Source organism: Salmo trutta, chromosome 21 (genome assembly GCF_901001165.1).
Source record: "Salmo trutta chromosome 21, fSalTru1.1, whole genome shotgun sequence".
In the NCBI taxonomy this organism is placed as follows: domain Eukaryota; kingdom Metazoa; phylum Chordata; class Actinopteri; order Salmoniformes; family Salmonidae; genus Salmo; species Salmo trutta.
Window position 1 is genome coordinate 19,784,242 of NC_042977.1, and position 14,581 is coordinate 19,798,822.

The following is a 14,581-nucleotide window of genomic DNA, read 5'->3' on the forward strand; positions in this document are numbered from 1 at the left end:
ACAAATATTTTTAGTTTTTAGGGTGTAACTCCATCTAGGGTATTGCGCAAAGTTAAATTGAGTTCCTCAGTTAGGTGGATAACTGATATTTGTCCTCTGATGTCCTTGGGTAGGCAGAGAGAGTCTGGAAGGGCATCAAGTTATCTTCGGGTTGTCTGAGAATTTATAGCACGACTTTTGATGCTCCCTGTTTGGGGTCTGAGCAGATTATTTGTTGCAATTGCAAACGTAATAAAATGGTGGTCCGATAGTCCAGGATTATGAGGAAAAACATTAAGATCCACAACACTTATTCCACGGGACAAAACTAGGTCCAGAGTATGACTGTGGCAGTGAGTAGGTCCAGAGACATGTTGGAGAAAACCCACTGAGTCGATGGCTCCGAAAGCCTTTTGGAGTGGGTCTGTGGACTTTTCCATGTGAATATTAAAGTCACCAAAAATTAGAAAATTATCTGCTGTGACTACAATGTCCGATAGGAATTCAGGGAACTCAGTGAGGAACGCTGTATATGGCCCAGGAGGCCTGTAAACAGTAGCTATAAAAAGTGACTGAGTAGGCTGCATAGATTTCATGACTAGAAGCTCAAAAGACGAAAACGTCATTTTTTTTGTAAATTGAAATTTGCTATTGTAAATGTTAGCAACACCTCCGCCTTTGCGGGATGCACGGGGAATATGGTCACTAGTGTAACCAGGAGGTGAGGCCTCATTTAACACAGTAAATTCATCAGGCTTAAGCCATGTTTCAGTCAGGCCAATCACATCAAGATTATCAGTGATTAGTTCATTGACTACAACTGCCTTTGAAGTGAGGGATCTAACATTAAGTAGCCCTATTTTGAGATGTGAGGTATCACCATCTCTTCCAATAATGGCAGGAATGGAGGTCTTTATTCTAGTGAGATTGCGAAGGTGAACACCGCCATGTTTAGTTTTGCCCAACCTAGGTCGAGGCACAGACACGGTCTCAATGGGGATAGCTGAGCTGACTACACTGACTGTGCTAGTGGCAGACTCCACTAAGCTGGCAGGCTGGCTAACAGCCTGCTGCCTAGCCTGCACCCTATTTCATTGTGGAGCTAGAGGAGTTAGAGCCCTGTCTATGTTCGTAGATAAGATGAGAGCACCCCTCCAGCTAGGATGGAGTCCGTCACTCAGCAGGCCAGGCTTGGTCCTGTTTGTGGGTGAGACCCAGAAAGAGGGCCAATTATCTACAAATTCTCTTTTGGGAGGGACAGAAAACAGTTTACCCAGCAATTGAGTTGAGACTGCTGTACAGCTCATCACTCCCCCTAACTGGGAGGGGGCCAGATACAATTACGCGATGCCGACATCTTTCTAGCTGATTTACACACTGAAGCTATGTTGCGGTTGGTGATCTCTGACTGTTTCATCCTAACATTGTTGGTGCCGACGTGGATAACAATCTCTATACTCGCCAGTTTTAGCCAGCACCATCTTCAGATTAGCCTTAACGTCGGTAGCCCTACCCCCTGGTAAAGAGTATGATCGCTGGATGATTCATTTTAAGTCTAATACTGCCTTAAGCATGCTGCAAGGAGGCATGAGAACTGCAGATGTGGCCAGGGCAATAAATTGCATTGTCCGTGCAGTGAGACAGGACCGACCTCGCAGTGGCAGACCACATGTAACACCTGCACAGGATGGCAACTGCCCGAGCTACACTAGGAAGGTACAAACCCTCCGACGGGCCGCAAAAGGCTGGACTGAGGTCTTGTAGGCCTGTTGTAAGGCAGGTCCTCAAATTACCCAGACATCACCTATGGGCACAAACCCACCCTCGCTGGACCAGACAGGACTGAAAAAAGCTCTTCACTGACTAGTCGCGGATTTGTCTCACCAGGGTTGATGGTCAGAATCGCATTTATCGTCTAAGGAATGAGCGTTACTCCAAGGTCCGTCATGGTCTGGGGCGGTGTGTCACAGCATCGGCGACTGAGGTTGTCGTCATAGCAGGCAATCAACGCTGTGCAGTACAGGGAAGACATCCTCCTCCCTCATGTGGTACCCTTCCTGCAGGCTCATCCTGACATGACAACCCCACCAGCCATACTGCTAGTTCTGTGGGTGATTTCCTGCAAGACAGGAATGCCAGTGTTAAGCGAAGTGCCCGGATCTCAATCCCATTGAGCACGTCTGGGACCTGTTGGATTGGCGGGTGAGGACTAGGGCCATTCCCCCCCCAGAATTGTCAAGGAACTTGCAGGTGCATTCGTGAAAGAGTGGGGTAACATCTCACAGCAAGAACTGGCAACTCTGGTGCAGTCCATGAGGAGAAGCACTGCAGTACTTAATGCAGCTGGTGGCCACACCAGATACTGAATTAATGTCTGTCATGTTCAGAAATATTTAAACATGTTTACTGAAAATTAACACAGTTGACAGTGAGACTACTTTTTGGGTCCTAAGAGAATTCTATTCTTCAAGAAACAATATCAAAGAATTGAAATGCCCACTGGACACCCAGACCGCATCTTCAAGAAACAAAGTCAATCAATGTTTAATAACGACTCATGAGACTAAATACGTACACCCGTTTTATTGACAACAAGCTACAATAATTCCACAACAAGTCAAACATATTTTACAGCAACAAATACCTTCAAAGTAATTCACTATAACATGAAACATTTGCAGTTAGGATGCTGACACCGGAGCAGCATTTTTGGTTTCAATTGATAGTTTGAAGGATTAAACAGGTTCTTATGGAGCACACGGAGGGATAGCTCTTCCCACATGATTCATCGTTCCAGCCGTTTTCAGCTTAAGAGGAAACACGAAATAGAAAAGTAAGTCACATTTATTTGTTAAAAGTACTCTGAAAAAGTTGAATGATAATGGGCTTACTGTACCTCCAAAGTTCATCTGAATACATGGCTCTCTGGCACCATAGTGGTTAGTCGGCTCCCCTTCAGCCCAGCTCTCGTGATCAAATTTGGAGCCGTCACTCCAGAACCATAGCCTGTCCTGTGGGGAAGTAGTGAGATCTCAGATGTGCTTGCTGAACAACTTCTAAATTCCAACATACTCATGGTCTTTACTCCACCACCAAAACTGTAAAAGCCACCACTACCAATAATTTGCAGACTGACACTGGAACTGTGGGGTGAAAAAAACCCACAAGTGTTGATACTACAACCACATTTCTAAAAATCCCAATGCATTTCCATAGACTTGACCGGTGAGAAAAAAAACCCAGCCTACAACCGTTTAAAGACTGAATCTGCATTAGGGGGGAAACAGCGCCACTGGCCACCATTATCATTTTTGGTCGCTGAGCAGCGTCGCGCAGCATGGTTAGAAACAAAATAGCAGTAACTTATTTGTTATATGTCGCAAACTGACGGGTCACCATTAAGGCTTCCAGATTTAAAACATGGCCAGACCGATATGGAATAGGTTGCCTTTTGATACCATGCTATAGTACTCACTCCAGCCCACTGTGTCAGTGGATACTGCAATGGGCATTCTTTTTGTACATCTGTAAGATCTTCCAAACCAGGTTCTTTTTTTATATAGACACTTTCTTAAAAACTACACCGACCTATCAACTTAACAAATGTCAGATACAACCTTAATCCCAAGGTCTCAAATGGAACAAGCCACCTAGTAAGTTGTTTCTGCGCCATAGCAAAGAGGAAGAGTCGAGAAGAGCGAGAAGGATAACTACGGCCAAAATCTGCCTTATCAAGCGGGTAGCGTTTTTGTATGGCCGTCAATAAGATGTCGAATTTCATTGACGACAAATATAATGGCTTATTTGAGCAAATATACGTTTTGTAATGCTTAGGTTGTTACGAGTACTGATACAAGTAGCACACATGACATGCCAGAAACTGAGAAAACCATTTATATCAGAGTTGTGCCTGTCACACTGGAATCTGCTCTCTCATAGGCTAGAATGGTCCCACCTGATCTGCCCGACTGCATTCCATTGCAGACTCTACACATGGTTAGAGGCCAATGGAGTATCCGGTCAATATAATGGATCATCTGTGGCAATTGCTTTGGAGTTGAAATATCCAAGTATTCTTTCGAGATGATCAACTCAAATCTAGACCTACATCACACAGTATTTCTTTCACTTTTGACAATGACTTCACACGAGGCCTTAGTCACATGACATGCCTAAATACTTATAACCACTAGGCTAATAAATCACATGTGTGAACAAGTGTTGCAATTGTGTGTGTGTCCCGTTACTTGCTAAATGTCAATGAGCGTTGTCACCATCTTTCCTCTGCTGTACCTCAAACTGTGGTCATTACCAGCTGAGAAACTGGCGAGTTGATTACTCTTGGCACAGAGTTGTCTGAGCAGTGTCTTAACACCTACTCTGAGCTGATTATGACAACTGGGTACCTTTATTATGACAACTGGGTACCTTTTCCACCTTTGCCTGAACAGCATCATATCCGCCAATCCAGGTAAGAGGGAAACTGCCAGTATTGATCAACACCACCGCCTGTAGAAATCGGAACTCTTCATAGCTGTGCACAGATGCCAGGTTTGCGCCAAGGTACTTCACAGTGTTGCGCACAGGTTTCAGTTTTTCTCCAAGTAACTGACAGTGGCGCTAGAGCAAGCAGTACACAGAGACAAAGACATGTCATAATGGAAGTATTAGTCAGTTGTCCAGTCTGAGAATTTGTCTTCTGGACTCAAATATTGCCATCGGAACTAATGTTCTATTAACAGGCTCTTAGAGATTAGTTAACCCATGCCCTGTGGGTTCTAATAGACAACAGGGCCCAACTCCACACAAATATTGCAAAGCCTATAGACATTATTAATTACAGCATATTTTACATGAAGCGCCTGTTAAAATAAGGCCAAAGACCCTTAACTAAAAAAGCCAGTTCATTTCAATTGTAGAGGGTAAGCATTATACCTCTGCTTTGGGCCATGTCATTGCAGTTTTGACAAACATGAAGCAGCGTGAATTAAATTGGAACCAGCCTCTGGGGCATGGGTTTCTTTGTTCTGCTGCAAATTTCACCAAATCATCTGAAAGGAGAAGACAGGGAGTGTTACGAAATTGCAGCCGACTTTAAAGGATAGTCGAGACTGACTGACATACAAATCCCCTTGCATCATAAATAACATTTGTAGAGCAGTCATACCACAACAAAATATACACAATGAATGATGTAAAGCACACTCATTCCACAGAGCACCGAGTATCTACAGGTTTTAGAACTCCCCTCACCTGGTTGTCTTCATTGAAAGGTAAACCACCTGCATATACTAGGCACTCTGTGGAATGAGTTCGACACTCGTGATGTAAAGTGTGAAGCTGACTCTTACTTGCTATGTTCGCAGTCATTATGTCGCCCAGTGTAAAGGCAGCGCTGAGAAGCAGTAGAAGGGTCAACATCGCCATGGTGATAGTCTCCTGACACACACACACACACGAGAGAAGCCATCAGTGTTTCCCCAACCTCTGCTCGAGCACCCCAGTAAGTCCACTTATCACATTCAACTAATGAAGGGCTGAGGAATACCAGCTATCATCTCTTCCACCACATACAGTAGATTAGCCTGGCACACAGGAATGTTTGACTCCAAATGGCACTACATAGGGAATTGAAAGCATCTGATAGTCACCATCTACTTAAGTTAAGGAGAAGTCTATGCTCTTGGGTTCTCCCCAAAACAGCACCCTAGCTAACTAACCCCGATGCATGGCACACCTAGTAAGACACCATTTGGGATGAAATCTGATACAGTACTATGTTGAACTCTCACCTGCAGTCTGGTCATGTCAGCGCTCTGTTTGTGAGTTGAGTTCTACCGCTTCCTGCTCTCCTTTTTTAAGGACCCATCCAGTCAGACCCCTCCCTCTCTCATCCTTTAACCGTTCAAATAATCAACTAATCATCAAGCTTTTATCATTTGAATCAGCTGTGTTGTGTTACGGTAAAAACCAAAACGTACACCCCTTGGGCATAGCCACGGGAAGAAGTTTGGTGGTGCAGGGTACTTTTAATGAACGTTATTTTCAATTGGGGTGCTGGAAAAATATCTTTGCCTGTGCTACAGGCGCTCTATTGGTCCACTATGATAGCACTACTTTTGTGAAAATGTAACAAATCTATAAAAAGTTAACATATATATAAATATATATTCAGTACCAGTCAAAAGTTTGGACACACCTACTCATTCAAGGGTTTTTCTTTATTTTTACTATTTTCTTTGTAGAATAATAGTGAAGACATCAAAACTGTGAAATAACACATATGGAATCATGTAGTAACCAAAAGAAGTGTTAAACAAAACCAAATATATTTTAGATTCTTCAAAGTAGCCACCTTTTGCCTTGATGACAGCTTTGCACACTCTTGGCATTCTCTCAACCAGCTTCACCTGGTATGCTTTCTTAAAGGACATCCCACATACGCTGATCACTTGTTGGCTGCTTTTCCTTATCTCTGTGGTCCAACTCATCCCAAACCATCTCAATTTGGTTGAGGTTGGGTGATTGTGGTGGTCAGGGAGGTCTGATGCAGCACTACATCACTATACCTTATTGCCAAATAGCCCGTGCACAGCATGTTGGGTCATTTTACTATTGAAAAACAAATGACAGTCCCACTAAGCGCAAACCAGATGGGATGGTGTATCGCTGCAGAATGCTGTGGTAGACATGCTGGTTAAGCGTGCCTTGAATTCTAAATAAAACACAGACAGTGTCACCAGCAAAGCACCGTCACACCTCCTCCACCATGCTTCACGGTGGGAACCACACATGCGGAGATCATCCATTCACCTACTCTGCGTCTCACAACGACACACTAATCAGACCAAAGGACAGATTTCCACCGGTCTAATGTTCATTGCTCGTGTTCCTTGGCCCAAGCAAGTCTCTTGTTCTTATCGGTGTCCTTTAGGAGTGGTTTCTTTGCAGCAATTCGACATAAAGGCCTGATTCACGCAGTCTCCTCTGAACAGTTGATGTTGAGATGTGTCTGTTACTTGAACTCTGTGAAGCATTTATTCGGGCTGCAATTTCTGAGGCTGGTAACTCTAATGAACTTATCCTCTGCAGCAAAGGTAACTCTGGGTCTTCCTTTCCTGTGGCGGTCCTCATAAGAGCCAGTTTCATCATAGCGCTTGATGGTTTTTGCGACTGCACTTGAAGAAACTATCAAAGTTCTTGAAATGTTCCGCATTGACTGACCTTCATGTCTTAAAGTAATGATGGACTGTCATTTCTCTTTGCTTTTTTGAGCTGTTATTGTCAGATAAATGGACTTAGCCCTATTTGGTAAAAGACCATCTTCTGTATACCAGCCCTACCTTGTCACAACACAACTGACTGGCTCAAACACATTAAGAAGGAATGAAATTCCAAAATGCACACCTGTTAACTGAAATGCATTCCAGGTGACTACCTCATGAAGCTGGATAAGAGAATACCAAGAGTGTGCAAAGCTGTCATCAAGGCAAAGGGTGGCTAATTTGAAGAATCTCACATATAAAACAAATTTTGATTTGTTTAACACTTTTTTGGTTACTACATGATTCCATGTGTGTTATTTCATAGTTTTGATGTCGTCATTATTATTCTACAATGTAGAAAATAGTACAAATAAAGAAAAACCTTGGAATGAGTAGGTGTGTCTAAACTTTTGTCTGGTACTATATATGTATGCTCTTACTTGTCAGTGTTCCAAATGGGGACATTATTTGTATTTTTACCTAAACATGCAAACACCATCAGATAGAATTCATAGCAGGCAGTCCACTGGGTTAGTCAGATTTCATTAAATATAACAGAACAGATGAACTGGCGAGACACTCACTCTCATGGAATGGGTTGCCAAAAAGAACTAAATGAAAGCCACACTCCCAGATCTGTTTATGCTGTTCTGCCAAGGCTATCACTGTTACGTTCACAGCAAAAATGCAGTCAAAATACAGTTGAAATGCAGCTGATATTTTGATGCTTCTAAATACCTGGATACCACCTGCATAAATAGCAATTTCTGTTAAGCTCGTTCCTACCCTGCTCCTGTATTTCTTTCGACCAGTAGCATTGCTAGTGCATCTCTCTCTCTACCAGAGTCTACCCCATTATAAGAACCCCAACAATAACTGCTAAAAGCCCATGTAAGCCTGTTGGCCGTTTGGCATGTAGGAGATGACGGAATTTGCTTTTGGAAAAAGTTGAGGCTTTTTGAGACTGGCTTGAACGGGTCTTAGCAGAGCATGTGTATGAGCATCAACAAGCCTTGTTACCATGTACCCTTTGAGAATGAATGAACCAATTGTTACTTCACACAAACATATGTACCAGATTCCTTTTGGGAAATTCATTTGGGTAGTTTTATTTGCACATTGGAGGACCCCTGCAAAACCAAGCGTGAGGTTATGGCATTGATGTCATGTGTGCTATCCACATCCTGGTTCTGAACTGTGAAACGTCATGCGGTGCTGAACATTTTGAAACAGCTTGGCTCGTGGAATTACTCTTTGATCAAAACTGATACATTAATGAAATTGTTGCACTAATGAATTATTTGGAAACTAAAATCTGATTAAGGGAAAGTTACACACTTTTTTCTGTGCGCGCAATCAACAGCCTATTTGTGCATGCCCAACAGAATGCACATTGTGGTGCGGGGACTGCCATATTGTTTCATCATTTTCCCATAAGGTGTTGACATTTTTGCAGTTGTAAAGCTAATTTCCTGCAATTTTACACATTTTGCTATATGAGTGAGAGACTAATAAATTCAATGGGGGCCTGTCATGCCAAATACTGTCTTCCAATGCGTCGCAATAGGATTCGATCAACTATTAGCGTCCATTGCTATATCAACGGTGTGATTACCTAGTCATTGGATTTTTGGAGATCACAGCCTAAATTGTGTTCTTTTCTTCGTCGCTACGCAAACAAGGCTGATTTCTGCGACAATTTCGCTGTTTAAACAAGCTTTGTTTAGCTAATAACATGGAAACGTTCATTCAAACTACTTTTTGGGGTACCTCGTCAACATTACATGAAATCCATGTCTTAAACGTTGCTACGTTTCAGAAATGGCAACGAATACGTGTATTCTGCATAACACATTAAAGTTACTTACCTTATAGATCACAAAGTAAGCTGATGTCCACTCCATTCAGATGTAAATCCTTTTGATTCAGTCACTGGCTTGTCTGGCTGTCATGTTTATATTTTAACCTGCCCTTATCTACACTGAAATAATCTTATTTCAGTAGTCCACTATTATGATTCATCCAGCCCCCATCTAATTAATACACCCTTGTGGTTGTACATACATATATATATATATATCAACAATGAATAACCTGGAACAAATAAATACCATCAAAGGATACCTTACAGCTTCCAATAATGAAGACCTTGTGAAACCCAACCTGTCAATATTTTAATACATTAACTTTGATCGTTTTTGGTAGAGTTGTGTCATGAATTTCTTTTCACAGATTTTCTGTACACTCAAATGGCAATCATAGAATAAAATACTGAATTCTGGTTTGTGGAATATAGAGGAGGTGGTTGCTGTGTGGGTGGGAGGTTCTGCCTGTCCCTTGTTCTCAACGTTGAGAACAGGAGCAGAGTTAAAGGGAACAGGGTAGGAGACAGATGACACATAAACAACCAAACACACAGGTTACACTGAGAAAATGTAATGGATGGGTGCAGTGTTAGAAATGGGAGATATGTACTTCAACACTTTTGGAAGGTATTGCCTAACTTGTCCCACTCCGACTCAGAGCACAGAGAATCAAACTGATCCGAACTCACTGGTTCTGGTGGATGGGATACCTCCTGGGGGGCTCGGCTAGTCGATGGTCCTAAAGTCATTTGGAGAGATAAATTGAAGAGGTACATTTTATTACGCTCAGCATAACTACAATTTCTTGCTTTTCTCAAATGTCAACCAAAACTTAACTTACTTTGTCTATCGAGCTTCCCTGAAGTGTCGGGCGTCAGGGCTTTCAGTGGTCGACTGATTGTTGGCTTCCACCGAGGTAACCCTAGGAAGACAGAAAAAAATATCAGCATTAGGGAAACTAAAAGTAGCTTCAGGTTGTTTTGTATGCAAATAGTTGTGAGATCTTTTATATTCACTTTAACAGATGGTGACCCCAGCTAGGAGCGAAAGAGCAGCAAGCGTTTCCCCAGGTCTCGCCTTCCTTTCGTCCTTCTTCCAAACCAAGTAATTTGCCCAGACGTCGTAGCACTTGGTCCCCTTCTTGATTCTGCTCCGGTAGTTCTCCTTCTGTTTCTCCTGCGCCTCATCCATGTTCAGTCTCACCTTGATTGATAACAGGAATAAATAGAATTATATTTCCTAGGAAGGTGGTCCTCAAAAGGCGTTCTGATCTGGTTTGAAAACATACACCGGATCCCGTCCGTACTCGGTGGAGTCCTGGATGCTGCTGTCGTGTGCAAAGAGAGACTTACCTTCAGGTTGTTCTCGCATCCTTCCTGGTACCAATCAAGGGACTTGCCCATGGCAGTCTTGAGGGTCTGGTTGGTCCAGTCACCAAACCTGGAGGAGGGGGTAGGAAAGCGATATCTATTGACAATATAACATATTGACTTATGTACCATGGAAAACAAAAAAAAAAACATTCCAGCGTTCATGACCTCGGTCACTCAAGGATGACCGTGGGTGTTGAAGATGTCCACCATCGCCTTGGAGGTGGCCTCGCCAGTCTCGTCCTTGATGTATATCATACAAAACAATCTGTTTTTGGTTCCAAGCACCTTTAATGGTTTACAGAAGGGAATTGAGTTAAGCACGTCCTCTTTCTTCCCTTACTGACCCTAATGGGTATTGCCTCCACCCACTTAGTAAAGTGATCACCTTCACTTCATTACTATGATCATGGTGATGCAATTATACTAGCTAGCTGTGCACGGAGGGAATAAACACATCACACTGCGCATCATGCGATTCCATATGAAATGGATTTCTAAAGGATTTCTTTTACATCAGAAGATTTCACAAAGTGCAGAGACAATCTGATATCTTTCCGACAGATAAGACCTAAACCAGGCCAGAACTTGTCCGTGTAGACCAATTTGGGTTTCCAATCTCTCCAAAAGAATGTGGTGATCGATGGTATCAAAAGCAGCACTAAGATCTAGGAGCACGAGGAAAGATGCAGAGCCTCGGTCTGACATCATTAAAAGGTAATTTACCACCTTCACAAGTGCAGTCTCAGTGCTATGATGGGGTCTAAAACCAGACTGAAGCGTTTCGTATACATTGTTTGTCTTCAGGAAGGCAGTGAGTTGCTGCGCAACAGCTTTTTCAATTTTTTTTGAGGGGAATGGAAGATTCGATATAGGCCAATAGTTTTTATATTTTCTGGGTCAAGGTTTGGCTTTTTCAAGTGAGGCTTTATTACTGCCACTTTTAGTGAGTTTGGTACACATCCGGTGGATAGAGAGCCGTTTATTATGTTCAACATAGGAGGGCCAAGCACAGGAAGCAGCTCTTTCAGTAGTTTAGTTGTAATAGGGTCCAGTATGCAGCTTGAAGGTTTAGAGGCCATGATTATTTTCATCATTGTGTCAAGAGATATAGTACTTAAACACTTTAGTGTCTCCCTTGATCCTAGGTCCTGGCAGAGTTGTGCAGACTCAGGACAACGGAGATTTGGAGGAATACGCAGATTTAAAGAGGACTCCGTAATTTGCTTTCTAATGATCATGATCTTTTCCTCAAAGAAGTTCATGAATTTATTACTGCTGAAGTGAAAGCCATCCTCTCTTGGGGAATGCTGCTTTTTAGTTAGCTTTGCGACAGTATACATTTTTTTGGGGGGATTGTTCTTATTTTCCTCAATTAAGTTGGAAAAATAGGATGATCAAGCAGCAGTGAGGGCTCTTCGATAATGCACGGTACTGTCTTTCCAAGCTAGTCGGAAGACTTCCAGTTTGGTGTGGCGCCATTTCCGTTCCAATTTTCTGGAAGCTTGCTTCAGAGCTCGTGTATTTTCTGTATACCAGGGAGCTAGTTTCTTATGACAAATATTTTAGTTTTTAGGGTGTAACTCCATCTAGGGTATTGCGCAAAGTTAAATTGAGTTCCTCAGTTAGGTGGATAACTGATATTTGTCCTCTGATGTCCTTGGGTAGGCAGAGAGAGTCTGGAAGGGCATCAAGTTATCTTCGGGTTGTCTGAGAATTTATAGCACGACTTTTGATGCTCCCTGTTTGGGGTCTGAGCAGATTATTTGTTGCAATTGCAAACGTAATAAAATGGTGGTCCGATAGTCCAGGATTATGAGGAAAAACATTAAGATCCACAACACTTATTCCACGGGACAAAACTAGGTCCAGAGTATGACTGTGGCAGTGAGTAGGTCCAGAGACATGTTGGAGAAAACCCACTGAGTCGATGGCTCCGAAAGCCTTTTGGAGTGGGTCTGTGGACTTTTCCATGTGAATATTAAAGTCACCAAAAATTAGAAAATTATCTGCTGTGACTACAATGTCCGATAGGAATTCAGGGAACTCAGTGAGGAACGCTGTATATGGCCCAGGAGGCCTGTAAACAGTAGCTATAAAAAGTGACTGAGTAGGCTGCATAGATTTCATGACTAGAAGCTCAAAAGACGAAAACGTCATTTTTTTTGTAAATTGAAATTTGCTATTGTAAATGTTAGCAACACCTCCGCCTTTGCGGGATGCACGGGGAATATGGTCACTAGTGTAACCAGGAGGTGAGGCCTCATTTAACACAGTAAATTCATCAGGCTTAAGCCATGTTTCAGTCAGGCCAATCACATCAAGATTATCAGTGATTAGTTCATTGACTACAACTGCCTTTGAAGTGAGGGATCTAACATTAAGTAGCCCTATTTTGAGATGTGAGGTATCACCATCTCTTCCAATAATGGCAGGAATGGAGGTCTTTATTCTAGTGAGATTGCGAAGGTGAACACCGCCATGTTTAGTTTTGCCCAACCTAGGTCGAGGCACAGACACGGTCTCAATGGGGATAGCTGAGCTGACTACACTGACTGTGCTAGTGGCAGACTCCACTAAGCTGGCAGGCTGGCTAACAGCCTGCTGCCTAGCCTGCACCCTATTTCATTGTGGAGCTAGAGGAGTTAGAGCCCTGTCTATGTTCGTAGATAAGATGAGAGCACCCCTCCAGCTAGGATGGAGTCCGTCACTCAGCAGGCCAGGCTTGGTCCTGTTTGTGGGTGAGACCCAGAAAGAGGGCCAATTATCTACAAATTCTCTTTTGGGAGGGACAGAAAACAGTTTACCCAGCAATTGAGTTGAGACTGCTGTACAGCTCATCACTCCCCCTAACTGGGAGGGGGCCAGATACAATTACGCGATGCCGACATCTTTCTAGCTGATTTACACACTGAAGCTATGTTGCGGTTGGTGATCTCTGACTGTTTCATCCTAACATTGTTGGTGCCGACGTGGATAACAATCTCTATACTCGCCAGTTTTAGCCAGCACCATCTTCAGATTAGCCTTAACGTCGGTAGCCCTACCCCCTGGTAAAGAGTATGATCGCTGGATGATTCATTTTAAGTCTAATACTGCCTTAAGCATGCTGCAAGGAGGCATGAGAACTGCAGATGTGGCCAGGGCAATAAATTGCATTGTCCGTGCAGTGAGACAGGACCGACCTCGCAGTGGCAGACCACATGTAACACCTGCACAGGATGGCAACTGCCCGAGCTACACTAGGAAGGTACAAACCCTCCGACGGGCCGCAAAAGGCTGGACTGAGGTCTTGTAGGCCTGTTGTAAGGCAGGTCCTCAAATTACCCAGACATCACCTATGGGCACAAACCCACCCTCGCTGGACCAGACAGGACTGAAAAAAGCTCTTCACTGACTAGTCGCGGATTTGTCTCACCAGGGTTGATGGTCAGAATCGCATTTATCGTCTAAGGAATGAGCGTTACTCCAAGGTCCGTCATGGTCTGGGGCGGTGTGTCACAGCATCGGCGACTGAGGTTGTCGTCATAGCAGGCAATCAACGCTGTGCAGTACAGGGAAGACATCCTCCTCCCTCATGTGGTACCCTTCCTGCAGGCTCATCCTGACATGACAACCCCACCAGCCATACTGCTAGTTCTGTGGGTGATTTCCTGCAAGACAGGAATGCCAGTGTTAAGCGAAGTGCCCGGATCTCAATCCCATTGAGCACGTCTGGGACCTGTTGGATTGGCGGGTGAGGACTAGGGCCATTCCCCCCCCAGAATTGTCAAGGAACTTGCAGGTGCATTCGTGAAAGAGTGGGGTAACATCTCACAGCAAGAACTGGCAACTCTGGTGCAGTCCATGAGGAGAAGCACTGCAGTACTTAATGCAGCTGGTGGCCACACCAGATACTGAATTAATGTCTGTCATGTTCAGAAATATTTAAACATGTTTACTGAAAATTAACACAGTTGACAGTGAGACTACTTTTTGGGTCCTAAGAGAATTCTATTCTTCAAGAAACAATATCAAAGAATTGAAATGCCCACTGGACACCCAGACCGCATCTTCAAGAAACAAAGTCAATCAATGTTTAATAACGACTCATGAGACTAAA

At 43.4% G+C, this 14,581-nt stretch overlaps 1 protein-coding gene across 1 annotated transcript; it reads right to left on the reverse strand.

Annotated features, from left to right (window-relative positions):
- Nucleotides 1–2,547: 2,547 nt before the first annotated feature.
- Nucleotides 2,548–5,914, reverse strand: LOC115156885 (ladderlectin-like). The gene is made up of 6 exons (XM_029704686.1): nt 5,772–5,914; nt 5,331–5,418; nt 4,915–5,030; nt 4,408–4,599; nt 2,876–2,990; nt 2,548–2,786 (listed from the first exon to the last, which is right to left on the reverse strand). Exons 1-6 carry the CDS (start codon nt 5,784–5,786, stop codon nt 2,695–2,697), a joined length of 618 nt encoding a protein of 205 aa, XP_029560546.1. The 5' UTR covers nt 5,787–5,914; the 3' UTR covers nt 2,548–2,694.
- Between the last annotated feature and the right edge of the window lie 8,667 nt (nt 5,915–14,581).